A 12,996-nucleotide genomic window follows, 5' to 3' on the forward strand; every position below is an offset into this window, starting at 1 on the left:
ATATAAAGCTAATATTCGAAAAAAGGTGGAAAAATTATTATTATTACTGTTATAGCTATTGTAATAATATTATAAAAACGCATGAATAAGTCATATTTTTATAGCGAATAAGCAGAAAATTATATGAACAAAATTAAAGCTATTTATATTAAGTAGACAAATTAGCTACTTTTCTTTTTCGTTGTAATTGTTACCTTGTGAGATAAAAGAGCAAAATGGGTAATACGACTATTTGATTAATTTATTTCCATTTAAAAAAACATTCTAAAATAGGGGTTACTGTGCATATGCAATATTGCCTGAGAAATATAAATTTTTTAAAATTAAAAAAAATAAGCAAATTTATGGGTATAATATATTATTATTTTTTTTGCTATCCTCATTTAAAGGCGAAATTTCCCAGTCTATGTTAGTTGAGAAAAAGGAAACCAAAAAAGGGACATGTATTAAGAAAGGAAAAAAAGAAGTATGAGCATTAAAAATTATTGATTGAAAATTTTAAGTGTCTATATATATGGCATATTAAATTTTTTTACAATTTTAAATTTACAGAAAATATACAGGAGTTATGTTAGGTGGGAAAAAAGAGAAGTTGAACTTCTTGTTAATGGAATAAAGGTTTAAAATGAATATATACATGCATATTATTTTTGGAAAATCTTTGTTTAATTCTATACATTGTGTGTGCAAATGTTCATAATATATTGTCTTTGTTTTTTCTTAAACTTTTAGAAATATGGATTATCAAACTGGACTACAATTTTACAATCTTATGACTTTCCCCAATACAGGTTTACAAAAATGAGAGCATAAATGAGAGAAAAATGAAAGTGAAAATAGGATAAATATATGCTACCCTTTTTTGGGTCTTTTTTAGGACTAGTACAAGTTTGAAAGATAAGTATCGAAACTTTAAAAAAGTTTTTTTTATATAAAACAGGTAATAACCACACTAACATATTTTATAACTTTGTAAATTATTTATATTATCTATCATAATTATAATTATAATTTTTTGTATTTTTTTTTACAAAAAATATAAGGTTTTATTATATCATTGTATTTGCTATAAAAAATAAGAGAAATATTTCAACCAAGGATTTTATATTATCTCGTAAAATATACATATATATGTTTGCAATTTAAAATATTTTTATAATTATGGATATATTTTTTGTTGTTTTATTTTTTTTTAAGACAACAAACTACCTATGGTACCATATTCCACAAATTCCATTTTTTTTTAATTTATATTTTTCTCCTAATTTATTAGACATATTTTAACATTTTAATGAATAAAAGGAATAGAAATGATAAATTAATATTTTCTCATTTAAACTTTGTGCATATATGTTTGAAAAAAAAAAGAAACAGATGGCTATTCGCGTGTGCAATTTTTTATATTATATACAATTTAAAGTGCAAACATACTTTTATAAAATATTTATAGCTTGTCCTATATCTCAATACTATATGGATGTGCAGGATATGATAAATACGTTAAAAATAAATATGGCAAATAATATATAAGATCTTGATTTTATTTAATCCCGTTTTGCTTGCCTCTATTATATATATATATAATAAGCACACAGTTATATTTATGTTTTACAAAACATTAGTTAGTGAATTAAAATAAATGGTTTGTTTAAAAAATGGGAGAAAAAGAAAAAAAAAAGACACTCGAGGACAACAAGGATGATAATATTTCAATGCATCAAAGATTTGTAAAAAAAAAAAAATAAAACAATAAAAAAAAATTGTTAAAATTATCTTCTTACTTATATTATTTTTACTTTTTTGTAAAATAAAGGATAAACTAATTGATGAATATTATTCCGACCTAAAAGATGAAAGAGAAATAAGAGAAAAGACGGTTTATAAAAAGGGAGATCATATTTTTAAATCAGTGGAAAGAAGTGGAGTTGACTATGCGGTAAGCCATATTTACTTTTCAAGCATTTTCAACCATTGTAAAATATATTTACAATTTTAAAGAGTATTTAAAAAATTAATGTACAAATATTTATATACACATTGATAAGTTAACTTTTATTTGCAACATTTTTTTATGTTTCATATTTAGAGACTAGATGAAAATGATGGTCCTCCGAATTTCTGTGACTTAGTGGATAATGGTATACCTTTTTTTCGTTCTAAAGTTAAGAAGCTATAATTTTTTTAACATTTTTTTCTGTCTTTTTAATGAATCCCTCTTATTTGTTCTACATTAGAACCTAAATTCGGAACTGTAAAGGTTGACGATCCTCTTCCTAAAGTTGAAAAGGTAAAAATTAAAAAAAAAAAAAAAAAGTTACTACATATTTGTAGTATGAAATAAATATATAGACACAAAATTACGTTATTAATTAATTTCTTATTCATTTTAGAGAAATGAATTAAGGAAGTCATATATGTATTGGCTTCAAACTGAAAAACTTATGGTAAAAGGACTGAAAAAAATATTACTACATGTACAAGTTTACTAAGCATGTTTTAAGAAACATTTGCAAACCTATTTTATGACATATTACTAAAAAGTATTATAAATACAATTCCATTTTATTTGCCAACTTAAGAAACCAAATGAACGACGATTAGACCATGAGCACATGCAAGAAAAATACCTCGAAGTAAAAAAGGACACTTAAAAGTAGTAAATTTTTTAGATAAAAATGCTCATTTTTCATTTACTAACTTTTTTTTTGAAAATGTTAGACTATAAAATTGTCAAGGGACATAAAACATGATATCAAACTTGCCCGAGTAATTAAATCACATTATCCTAGAGGAATAGTTGGTTTTCAAAAAAAAAAAAAAAAATTATCATTCTGTATTGCATATTCTTTATGTAGCCACTTATTCTGTTATTTTATTATTATAAAACAATTTGTGTTATTTTCTAAAGGTGTTGATTCGATGTATAGTGAAAACACTGTGTTGTACAAAGAGAAGTATGATGAGATGAAACATAAAAAGGATATCGCTGATAAAAGGAGAAAAGAAAGAGAAGGAGGTAAAAATAGAAGGAGATATAAAACGATAGAAAAATAAAGTATGTATAATTTCCATTTTTACAACACTCAATTTTTAACTCCTCTATACATGTTTCACTTTTTAGCGTTGGAAAAACATAATGCTAAAAATGGGAATATATTGGCTCATGAAACAAACAACTAATTCATTTTAAGGATCTCATAAGAAAGAAATGCAAAAGATACTTATAATATATTCTTACAAGAATTAATGAAAATTATTTATAAAAACAATTTAAGTTAATAATAGAAAAAAATAATGATAATTATGTAAAACTTTATTTCATCATATGCATAAAAATTTTGAATAGACATGATATTTCTCTCTTTCATATTTAAAAAAAAAATTATAAAATAAAACTAATATTATTTATTAAATTATCCATTAAAAAATATGTTCGTAATATTTATTCTGATCCAACCAAATTTAGTCTCTTGACTTTCTGTAAATTCATTTCGATTGAACTAGCTTTTTTTATAGCTAGTTATGATAATAAGGTTGTTTATATAATATGCTTCCTTGAAATGTTTTACAATTAGTATAAGGAAAGTTATTACAATCGTTTATGTCCCAGTTTTTATTAACGTTTCGGGTTTCATATGATTTATACATGTACTGTTCAGGCAATCACTTTTTAATATTGCCCATATCATTGTTGTATAAAATATGGTTGGTTTCGAAATCTATATTATTTTCAATTACACTTTTATTCATGGAAATAACTTCATTGTTTATCTCAACATCATTCATGTCAGGAGTGCTCATTTTTAATTTTACAGTTCTTGGATCATTTAAATATTCTGATGCCATAACTTTGTAATGACTATATGGATGAATTTTTTTTATGCTACCTATATTAGATCTCATAGAAATACTTTGTATATCATCTTTACTTATCGTAGGGAAACATATTTTTTTGACAGAAATATCTTCGATGTCTTCTTTATTTTTTTGTTCTATAAAATTGTCATTATCTTTTTCAATATCTACAACAGTTCTATTTATATAATTTCTTGGCATATCTGGATTATTACTATTATTAAAAGTTGATGCCTGTATGTTATGTTCAGGTAATATTGCTCTTGATATTGAAGGTGGAGTTGTCGCATTTTCTACATTCCCATTATTTAGTTGTTCGAACTTAGTGTTTTTTAAATTTATTATATGGATTGTATAAAAAATTATAAAAAGTAATGTTACAAATAATCTAGTTATTAAAAAGAATCTATAAAATCCGTGATACCAAAAATATCCATATCTATAATTTGTAAATTTAGTTATTTCTATTGAAGCTACAATAATTACAAAAAACCATGAACAAATCACTAAACCATATGAATCATATATTACAGAAACAAATGTACAAATAAATATAACACATATCAATAGAAAGCTCGTTTTTGTATAAAAAATAAAAATTGCTTCATAGGCATACGTAAACATATATAGAAAATAAAATGAGTAAAAGGCTATGGAAATGAACAGGTCCGCAGATTTGGGATTAGGTTCTTCCATTTTGATTACAATGATATCGATAGATTTATATATGTTACAAGAAGTTTACACCGTTTGTATAGGTAGGGGTGTAATGTTGGTGTGTTTGCATATACGTGTGTATAAACTCGTAAACCTGTTTGGGCTGCTATTTATTTAAAATTGCAAATATCCAAACAAATATATATATACATATATGATATTTATTACCAATTTTGATATAGAGAAATTTACATTTTTCGATTCACACAACAGCAAAAAAAAGAGGGCGAAAAAAAAAACAAATATATATATTTTTATAATTTTATTAAAACATGCATATTCATATATATATGTATACAACTGAATAAATAAAACAAAAAATTGGTGTTAAAAATAAATTATATCATTTTATATTTTTTTAATTTATTTTTATTTACTGAAAAATAAACTAATAACAATACATGATTTATTCGGGATTATTTATTTTATTACTTTTTTTTTTAACCTTATAATGGTTGTCTAATAAGCATGCATGTTCATAAAATTGTCTACAAATATATGAACAGTTCATAAAAAAAAAAAATAAAAATGACTATTAAAAAGATTATTAATACTTTAAAATTTTTCTTGGAAAAAAGGAATTAAGATTAAGGATAATGCATATAATATTTGTATATATGTAACCAAAGTGTAGGACTCGGAAATAAAAATATGTTGTAATTTTTGTTTTTGCATACTAAACAAGTGTACATATATATATGAATATTTTAAGGGAAAAATTATTTTTCATGGAATAAAAAAAAACGGTATATATAAAATAAAGGTTGTTACAAAATAAAATATTTTTATTTCTATTTGGTATTATGGCTATAGCTATTCACATATATATTCGTAAATGTATAAGGGATGGATGTATATATGATCGTGGGGTTAAAGAATTATAAATAACTGAATGGTTTCCTTATTGTTTTATAATTTCGAACAACTCGGATGTCGAAATATATATTATAACAAGACATACAATTTGTGAAGGTTACTTATATGAATACATATTTTATTTTGTTTTTTTATTTGATCGTAGTTCGATTGAGTATATTATTACATTTTTTATATCACCAATTATTTTTTTAATTTTTTGCCCATGCTTTGCATATAAAAGAGGGAAATGAAATTTCAAAATTATGTTCTAAATTTAAGTTGTTACATTGGATTATCATTTTTTTTTACCTAATTACAACATTATTTATAAAAATAAAAAAATACAATAAGTTTACTACATTGTTAGTGTTGCATATTAAGCATGTGTATGCTCCTATAATATGTATGAGACGTAAATATATTGTAGAGATTTGGTAATAATTTAATTCGGAGAAACAAAGGAAACATGCCACTATCAATTCATATGTTTTATATTTATTTGTACAAATTGTCATACTAATACCTTGAAAAATTATCAGTCATATAATATTTATATGTATTAATTTTTTTATTCAAAAAAAAAAAAAAAAAAATATGAACAAGCTAGCTACAAAACCAATATACTGATTGGGGGATTGGAGAAAATGAATTTTTATAAAAAATAGAATTATTCTTTTAAAAATATAAATATGACGTTTTTCTTTCTAAAATAGATATAGCACAATATGAAGAAAAAAAAAATAACTTTTCAAAGAATTACATAAATTTATAAGCACTTAAGTGATACTCTTAATTTCAATTTTGCTATTTCCAAATTTCTAAACATAAATATGTAAAGAGATATTTATATGTATGCATAAACATTTGATAGATTGGCTGTTTTTTTCATATTTTTTTTCATGTTTTTTTATGTTTTTTTCCAATTGATGCTTAAAATATCATTTATTCAAAACAAAGCAGTACATAAAAAATAGTATTACTTTAATATAATTAAAAAAATATTACAAGCGAAAAAAAAAATATTTTGTGAGGATATATAGGGAGGAACTACTATCGATTGTATTTAATTTGTATAGTATTAGCCATGATGATAGTAAGGATAGCATAGGTTTAATAAAAAGAGTCAAAGCAAGAAGAAAAATAAATAGCAAAACAAAAAAAATACCTCACCAATACAACAATAATAATAACATGACAAAGGAAGGTACGAAGAAGGGTGAGCTGTCAAATATAAATAAAAAGGGGGATCTAATTAGTAAAAAAAAAATCCACAAAAAGAAGAAAAGAAATAAAAATGGCAATGATAAGAATAAAGAGGTTAGACAATTTTCAAAAAACAAAGAACTCATTACAAATGATTCTAATAAAAATAATGATTATTTAAAAAAAAATAAAAATGAAAATAGTTTATTGAATATACATCATCAGGGAAAATATTATGATGATGATATATATGGAAATATAGATTTAGAAAAAAATAAACAAAAATATAAAAAGAAAAAAAAAATTGAAGGAACACCAGAAGATATAGTTAATGCATCTTTATTTCGATACATAAATGAATATATGTATACAAATAATAGTGAAATTGTAAAAAAAAAATTAAATGAAACAAAAAATATTTTTAATATATATCATTCAGGGTACAATAAACAAAAAAAAAAATGGCCTAAAAACCCTGTAGATATAATTATAAAATATTTAAAAAAAAATTATACAAAGAATTCAAAGATAGCAGATTTAGGATGTGGTGAAGCTCAAATAGCTCAAACTTTTACAGATTGGTCTATAACTTCCTTTGATTTAATTCAATATAATAAATATGTAACAGTTTGTAATATAACTCAATTACCTCTTGAAAATGATTCTTATGATTGTTTTGTTTTATGTTTAAGTCTTATGAATACTGACTGGCCAAAAATTATATATGAGTCTGTCCGTTGTCTAAAAAAGGGGTAATCCACGATTCCATATGTTTTTATCATTGCATATTTGAGAATATTATGTTTTATTCAACTATGTGTGTATGCTTTTGTAAGCTTATTTTTTATTATTCCATTTTTGTTTAATTTTTTTCCCGTTTTAGAGCAACTTTAATAATAGCGGATGTCGTTAGCAGATTTACCAACTACAAGGGTTTTTTAAAGTTTATGCAAAGTGTCGGATTTTCTCTTCACAACAAGGTAATGCAATTAACTTAGATGTACTTTCAAAATTTCTTCATTTTTTTATACTGCTTATTTTTCAATTGTTTTATTACTTTCCCCTTTGCAGATAAACATAGATGACTTTTTTCATGTGCTATTTTTTGCAAATGAAAAAAAAAAAGATAAATTGCCATTTGTAGTGAATGATAAAATGGTTAGTAGTACTTCAAAATTGTTATCTCCATGTATTTACAAAAGAAGATAATATTTTTTTATGAACTATTTTATACTAAATTAAAATGATTAAGCAATTCATGAATTGTAATATTTTTTGTTTCATTAGAAAATCTATTTTTATATTCTACTCGTATATTTTTAAAAGCTTGATATAATTTATTATGGAATATATTATATTTATTATTTTGATTATCATCTAAATAATTATAAAAATCAGTAGGTAGTTTAATTTTTTTTTTTTCGTCACTTTTTAAATTTATTATAACTCTATTTGAAGCTCCAATTAAATCACAATTTTTTAATTTTCTCGATAAATGTAAATCAGTATTATCATAATAGGTATCAATATTATTTGCTTTAAGAATGGTATATAGCCAAATAGTTAAAACGTATTCCATGTCATTACTATTTAGTGAGTTGTAGAGTGTGTTGTCTCTTCCTTCTTCACAGTTATGTATCGAATCAGGAGGCATTGGTGTATCATGTGAAATTGGTGTATCATGGGTTTTAGTTAAACCCTTTTCATTAGCTTCATTTTTTAGCTTGTTTACTATTTTATTAACCTTTTCAGATGAATATTTACTTTTTTGATTTGTTTGAATTAAATAGACAGAAAATGGAGCAATTTGACTTGGCAATTTGATTCCATCCTCATCATAAAAATTGTCAATTAAAAAATAAAGAAGTCTATTTATTCCAATACCATAGGAACCCATATATATATTTTTTTTTTCATTTTTTTTATTTAAAAAATTTATATCTAATTTTTTTGAATAATAGTTACCTAATTTAAATGTGTGTGCACCTTCTTTAAATTTACCATCTCTACATAAAATTTGATATTCATGACTTTCTAATGCATTCATTTTATCTTTTTTTCTTTTTTTTATAATATTATATTTTAAACCTAATGCATTAAAAATATTGTTATAACATTCTTTATATATTTCATAAATCTCATTCATGCATTTTTCATTTGTGTGAAAAGAATATCCATCTTTCATTAAGAATTCTTTACTTTTAAATAAGCTTTTTTCTAATCTTTTTTCATTTCTAAACTTATAATTATATTGATGTATTAATAAAGGGAAATGTTTTTCTGTTGCATTTAAATTATATATTTCATTAATTAAGGTTAATGCACTTTCTTCACATGTTGGACTTAATATATTACCATCATCTTCAAACTTTTTTTTTACACTCTCACCTAAATCTGTATCAATTTTTTGATGTTTTTGTTTATATACATATAAAAATTCATCACTATATAATTTAGATCGGTCTGAAATATTCCATAATCTTTTTGGTTGTAATATACTTAAAAAAACGGTATGTGAATTAATTTTTTCCAAATAATTATTTATAAAATCTTTAATTTTATTTATTACTCTTAATCCTAATGGTAACATATTATATAGTCCATTTATTTCTTTAATATAGTTAGCTCTAAATAATAGTTCACTAGCTTTATCTCCATTCTGTTTTACATTATCATTAAATATTCGATTAAATATATATTTACTACCTTCATATGATTTGTTTCGAAAACATTTTAACTCGTTCCATCGATTGTTTGAAGATCTATCCTCATTATCATTTATTTTTTTTGTGTTATCAATTTTAATATTGCTCAACCCTTTTTTGTCTACCTTGGTCCTTGCGAATTTGATTTTCTCTACTTTCCATGCAGAGCTTATAAAAAAGTTTTTTTTTATTTTTTCAATTTTTATACAATTCACTGTAAAGAGGATATAATTCACAATAGTTACTAAAACAAATATTTTAAATAACATTATAAATAAATTTCATGTTTTCTTTTTTTTTTTTTTTTTAATCCATAACAATTGTTTTTGAGGGGAAGAGCATACTTCATGTATGCATATGCAAATTGGGATTCTATTGTTTGCAATTTCTCACAAAATGCGTTTATCAAAAAAGTAAACAAAATAATAAAAATAAAATAAAATTGAAAAAATAAGAAAAATAAATAACCGAATGAATAATATAAAAATAAAATCCATGATGAATAAAACGGAATGAACACATGCATAGGCGGACCGGCTAGTTATATCCATTACTTTCCCAATCATTATTTCAGTTTTTATAAATATTTTATACCCATTTTAGGCAATAATTTAAAAAAGGATGATAAAGAAAAGATTGTAAAAAATATATTTTATTGAATAGTTTGGCTTAATGTATAATAACGAAGTTCACAAAAAAAAAAAATAAGTATATGCTTCACCGTGTGTGTAGCTAATTATAATTTGTATTATAAAACAAAAAAATATAAGTAAAAATAATGTGAAATAAAAAAATGTAATAAAAGTAATAGGCGTAATATAAAAAAACAAAATGAATGAATAAATAAAAAGATGAACTTCAATTATTATGGAATACCACATGGATTATTGCATAGGGGTTAAACCAAGTTTCCTAGGTATTTCCTATATGACTAGCAAAAGCTCATGAAAAAAATCACTATATTTTGCCATAATGAGGATTTGCATATAATTTAAATACAAGTTGGATAAAGATGCTGACATGTTAATATATTTATTGTATAATTATATCATAACATATAGTCGACATTATTTCTTAGCGTATGCGGATTTGCCCTTAAAGGGGCTGTATTAAATGTAACAAAGTCTTTTTCCATAAATTCATCAACCAACATAAGGGATGCTGAATTTCCGCATCGATAGCAATAATTGGGTGCACTAAAAATAGTAACAACCTTATCATTATGCATCCATTGAAAACCTTCTTGAACTAATTGATGAGCTCGACATATACAACTAAGATTATTCATATGTAAAAATGTATTCGTTTTTTTTTCATTAAATAAAACACCTGCACCTCTAGGAGAGGGTTTCCATCCATCAATTACTTCATCCTCAGAAGAAGCAGGATCACTCCATAATAAATCACAGATAGCACCATCTTGTGGTATTTCTTTATATCTATCTAGTTTATTTATATCTTCTATTGTTTGTAAATATGGTGATATACCACCATGATCGCAAAAAATCTGATTATTTATTATGGCGGTTAATGGTAAATAATCAAATGCATCTGTTAAATATTTCCAAACACTTGAATCATTATTATATTTTCTTATGCATTCATCATAAAATCCATATACTTTTGTTATTTGCCTACTTTCATGATTACCCCTTAATATTGTAACTTTAGTTGGGTGCTTAATTTTGAAACAAGCCACTAAACAAAAACATTCACAGGAGTAGTATCCTCTGTCTACATAGTCACCTAAAAAAAGGTAGCTCACATCGGGGGGGAGACCTCCTGCACATGTAAAAAATCAAAGGAAAAAGAGTATGTACATGTTCATGTATCCTTAAAATTGTTATGCACTAAATTTGTATGTATGTATGTATGTATGTATGTACGTATATATTATGCATACCTATGTGAAACAACTCGAGGAGGTCGTAAAATTGGCCATGGATGTCACCGGCAACTGTGACTGGTACTGGAACCTGCACACAGTTAGGCTCATTTTTTAATATATCAATCAAAAGATTGCACATTAATTTAACTTCTTCAACTGTTAGTAATTGACATTTTAATAACTTATTTATCCATTCATCAACATTGTGTGTTGTTCTAGATACACGTTGAACAGAATAATTATTTTGAATTTCTTCATTAGTTTGCTCATATTTAAAAATAGAATTTTGAGCTATGTTTTTTTGTGGTTTTTGATCATAATCATTTTTATCATAATTAACTATATCTTTATTATATTTTATAGAATTATTTTTATTTATTTTAATTTTTTGGTTGTATTCATTTTCCGAACTAACCTCTTCATCACTAAATTCTTTAACAGACAAGTTTTCATATGTTGTACTATTTTCATGATCTAATGTAAAACTTTGATAGTTATAAAAGTTTTCTTCATTATCGCTCGATATTTTATATTTTTTTTCATATTCCTCTTTTTTTTCAATTCCATTATTGTTTTCCTTTTTTTTCGTCTCCATATATATATTATCTCTTTTTATATTTTTATTTAATTCCTTAAGATTTTCTTTTGAATTTATTGTATCACTAAATAGCATATTCCTACTCGATAATTCAAAGTCGTTCATTTTATTTTATTTTATTTTTTTTTTAGCACATACATATATATATCTATATGATGTGTAATAAATTTGAACAACATAAAACTTGTAGGTATACGAAATTAATTTATGGAATGATCACTTATAAATCGGCTAAATTGCCTGAAAAAAAAAAAGGTGTACATAATTTTATGCATTTTTACCTGACCATGTTCATAAAAAAAATGTATTTATAATATTTTTTAATTTTTCAAAATGTGTGTTTATATATGGTTAAATAAAATGGGCTTACCATACTTTTGTAAAATTCGTGAAACTGTGCGTAATAAAATACTTTAGTTGTTTTATTATAAAATATATAACAATATTTTTATATATGGCATTTTTAGAATACTTTTTAATTTTGAGAAAATTTCGAAATTTGCAAAAAATTTCAGCGTAATGTGTTGTATATATTATTCATTAATTATTGCTAACTTAATAAAAAATAAGGAATATATTACAGAATATAAATGTCTCAATTATGTATATCCTTTATATGCATATGCTGCATATATAGAAATACCACATTACAAATATACAATAATATATGCGGAAATTTACAATAGCTAATATATAAAGTATTAATTTGTTTCAAAAAATGGTGAGCATATAAAAGGGTAGAAATATTTATGTCTTGTTAAGGTAATATACAAATATATATTAACAAAATAGGTGAAATAATAATTTGAGAAAGAGAGCAAAAAAAAAAAAAAAAAGTGGGAAATAGTAAAGAGATAAAATAACAGAATAAAACCTAAATTAAATAAAAAGTCAAAAAACTATAGACATAAAAATATATATATATATATATTTGTATATATAATTAATTAAAATAATAACAATAATAATATAATACACATTTTGTATTAGTCTTATGAATATTTGCTTGTGTAATTTACTATAAAAAAACATTTACATGTTATAGGTCATAAAGTAATGTAAAATTATTATGTGCAAAAAAAAAAAAATGTATAGATATATACACTCGCCAATATAAATATTGTTTATAAAAAGTAAATTAATAAATTTACACATCCTACAAATTATTCTTT

General features: G+C 23.4%; 6 protein-coding genes across 6 annotated transcripts; 3 read left to right on the forward strand and 3 right to left on the reverse strand.

Annotated features, from left to right (window-relative positions):
• Positions 1–215: 215 nt before the first annotated feature.
• On the forward strand, positions 216–935 carry PVVCY_0802320 (telomeric repeat binding factor 1, putative; the record flags this gene model as incomplete). Its single annotated transcript, XM_037634252.1, has 5 exons — positions 216–219; positions 390–466; positions 553–618; positions 733–791; positions 878–935. The coding sequence occupies 5 exons, from the start codon at positions 216–218 to the stop codon at positions 933–935; spliced, it is 264 nt and encodes an 87-aa protein (XP_037490373.1).
• Positions 936–1,655: 720 nt separating this feature from the next.
• PVVCY_0802330 (conserved Plasmodium protein, unknown function) lies at positions 1,656–3,180 on the forward strand (the record flags this gene model as incomplete). The annotated part of the gene is made up of 9 exons (XM_008627032.2): positions 1,656–1,727; positions 1,814–1,936; positions 2,087–2,138; positions 2,235–2,287; positions 2,391–2,444; positions 2,580–2,633; positions 2,719–2,800; positions 2,909–3,016; positions 3,122–3,180. 9 exons carry the CDS (start codon positions 1,656–1,658, stop codon positions 3,178–3,180), a joined length of 657 nt encoding a protein of 218 aa, XP_008625254.1.
• A 483-nt stretch (positions 3,181–3,663) lies between these two features.
• On the reverse strand, positions 3,664–4,551 carry PVVCY_0802340 (conserved Plasmodium protein, unknown function; the record flags this gene model as incomplete). The annotated part of the gene is made up of 1 exon (XM_008627033.2): positions 3,664–4,551. The coding sequence occupies one exon, from the start codon at positions 4,549–4,551 to the stop codon at positions 3,664–3,666; it is 888 nt and encodes a 295-aa protein (XP_008625255.2).
• Positions 4,552–6,621: 2,070 nt separating this feature from the next.
• Positions 6,622–7,842, forward strand: PVVCY_0802350 (ribosomal RNA-processing protein 8, putative; the record flags this gene model as incomplete). Its single annotated transcript, XM_008627034.2, has 3 exons — positions 6,622–7,385; positions 7,517–7,613; positions 7,705–7,842. 3 exons carry the CDS (start codon positions 6,622–6,624, stop codon positions 7,840–7,842), a joined length of 999 nt encoding a protein of 332 aa, XP_008625256.1.
• A 19-nt stretch (positions 7,843–7,861) lies between these two features.
• On the reverse strand, positions 7,862–9,607 carry PVVCY_0802360 (proline--tRNA ligase, putative; the record flags this gene model as incomplete). Its single annotated transcript, XM_008627035.1, has 1 exon — positions 7,862–9,607. One exon carries the CDS (start codon positions 9,605–9,607, stop codon positions 7,862–7,864), a length of 1,746 nt encoding a protein of 581 aa, XP_008625257.1.
• A 779-nt stretch (positions 9,608–10,386) lies between these two features.
• Positions 10,387–11,929, reverse strand: PVVCY_0802370 (protein phosphatase-beta, putative; the record flags this gene model as incomplete). Its single annotated transcript, XM_008627036.1, has 2 exons — positions 10,387–11,120; positions 11,242–11,929. 2 exons carry the CDS (start codon positions 11,927–11,929, stop codon positions 10,387–10,389), a joined length of 1,422 nt encoding a protein of 473 aa, XP_008625258.1.
• Positions 11,930–12,996: the final 1,067 nt, after the last annotated feature.

This window comes from Plasmodium vinckei, assembly GCF_900681995.1.
Source record: "Plasmodium vinckei vinckei genome assembly, chromosome: PVVCY_08".
Lineage (NCBI taxonomy): Eukaryota > Apicomplexa > Aconoidasida > Haemosporida > Plasmodiidae > Plasmodium > Plasmodium vinckei.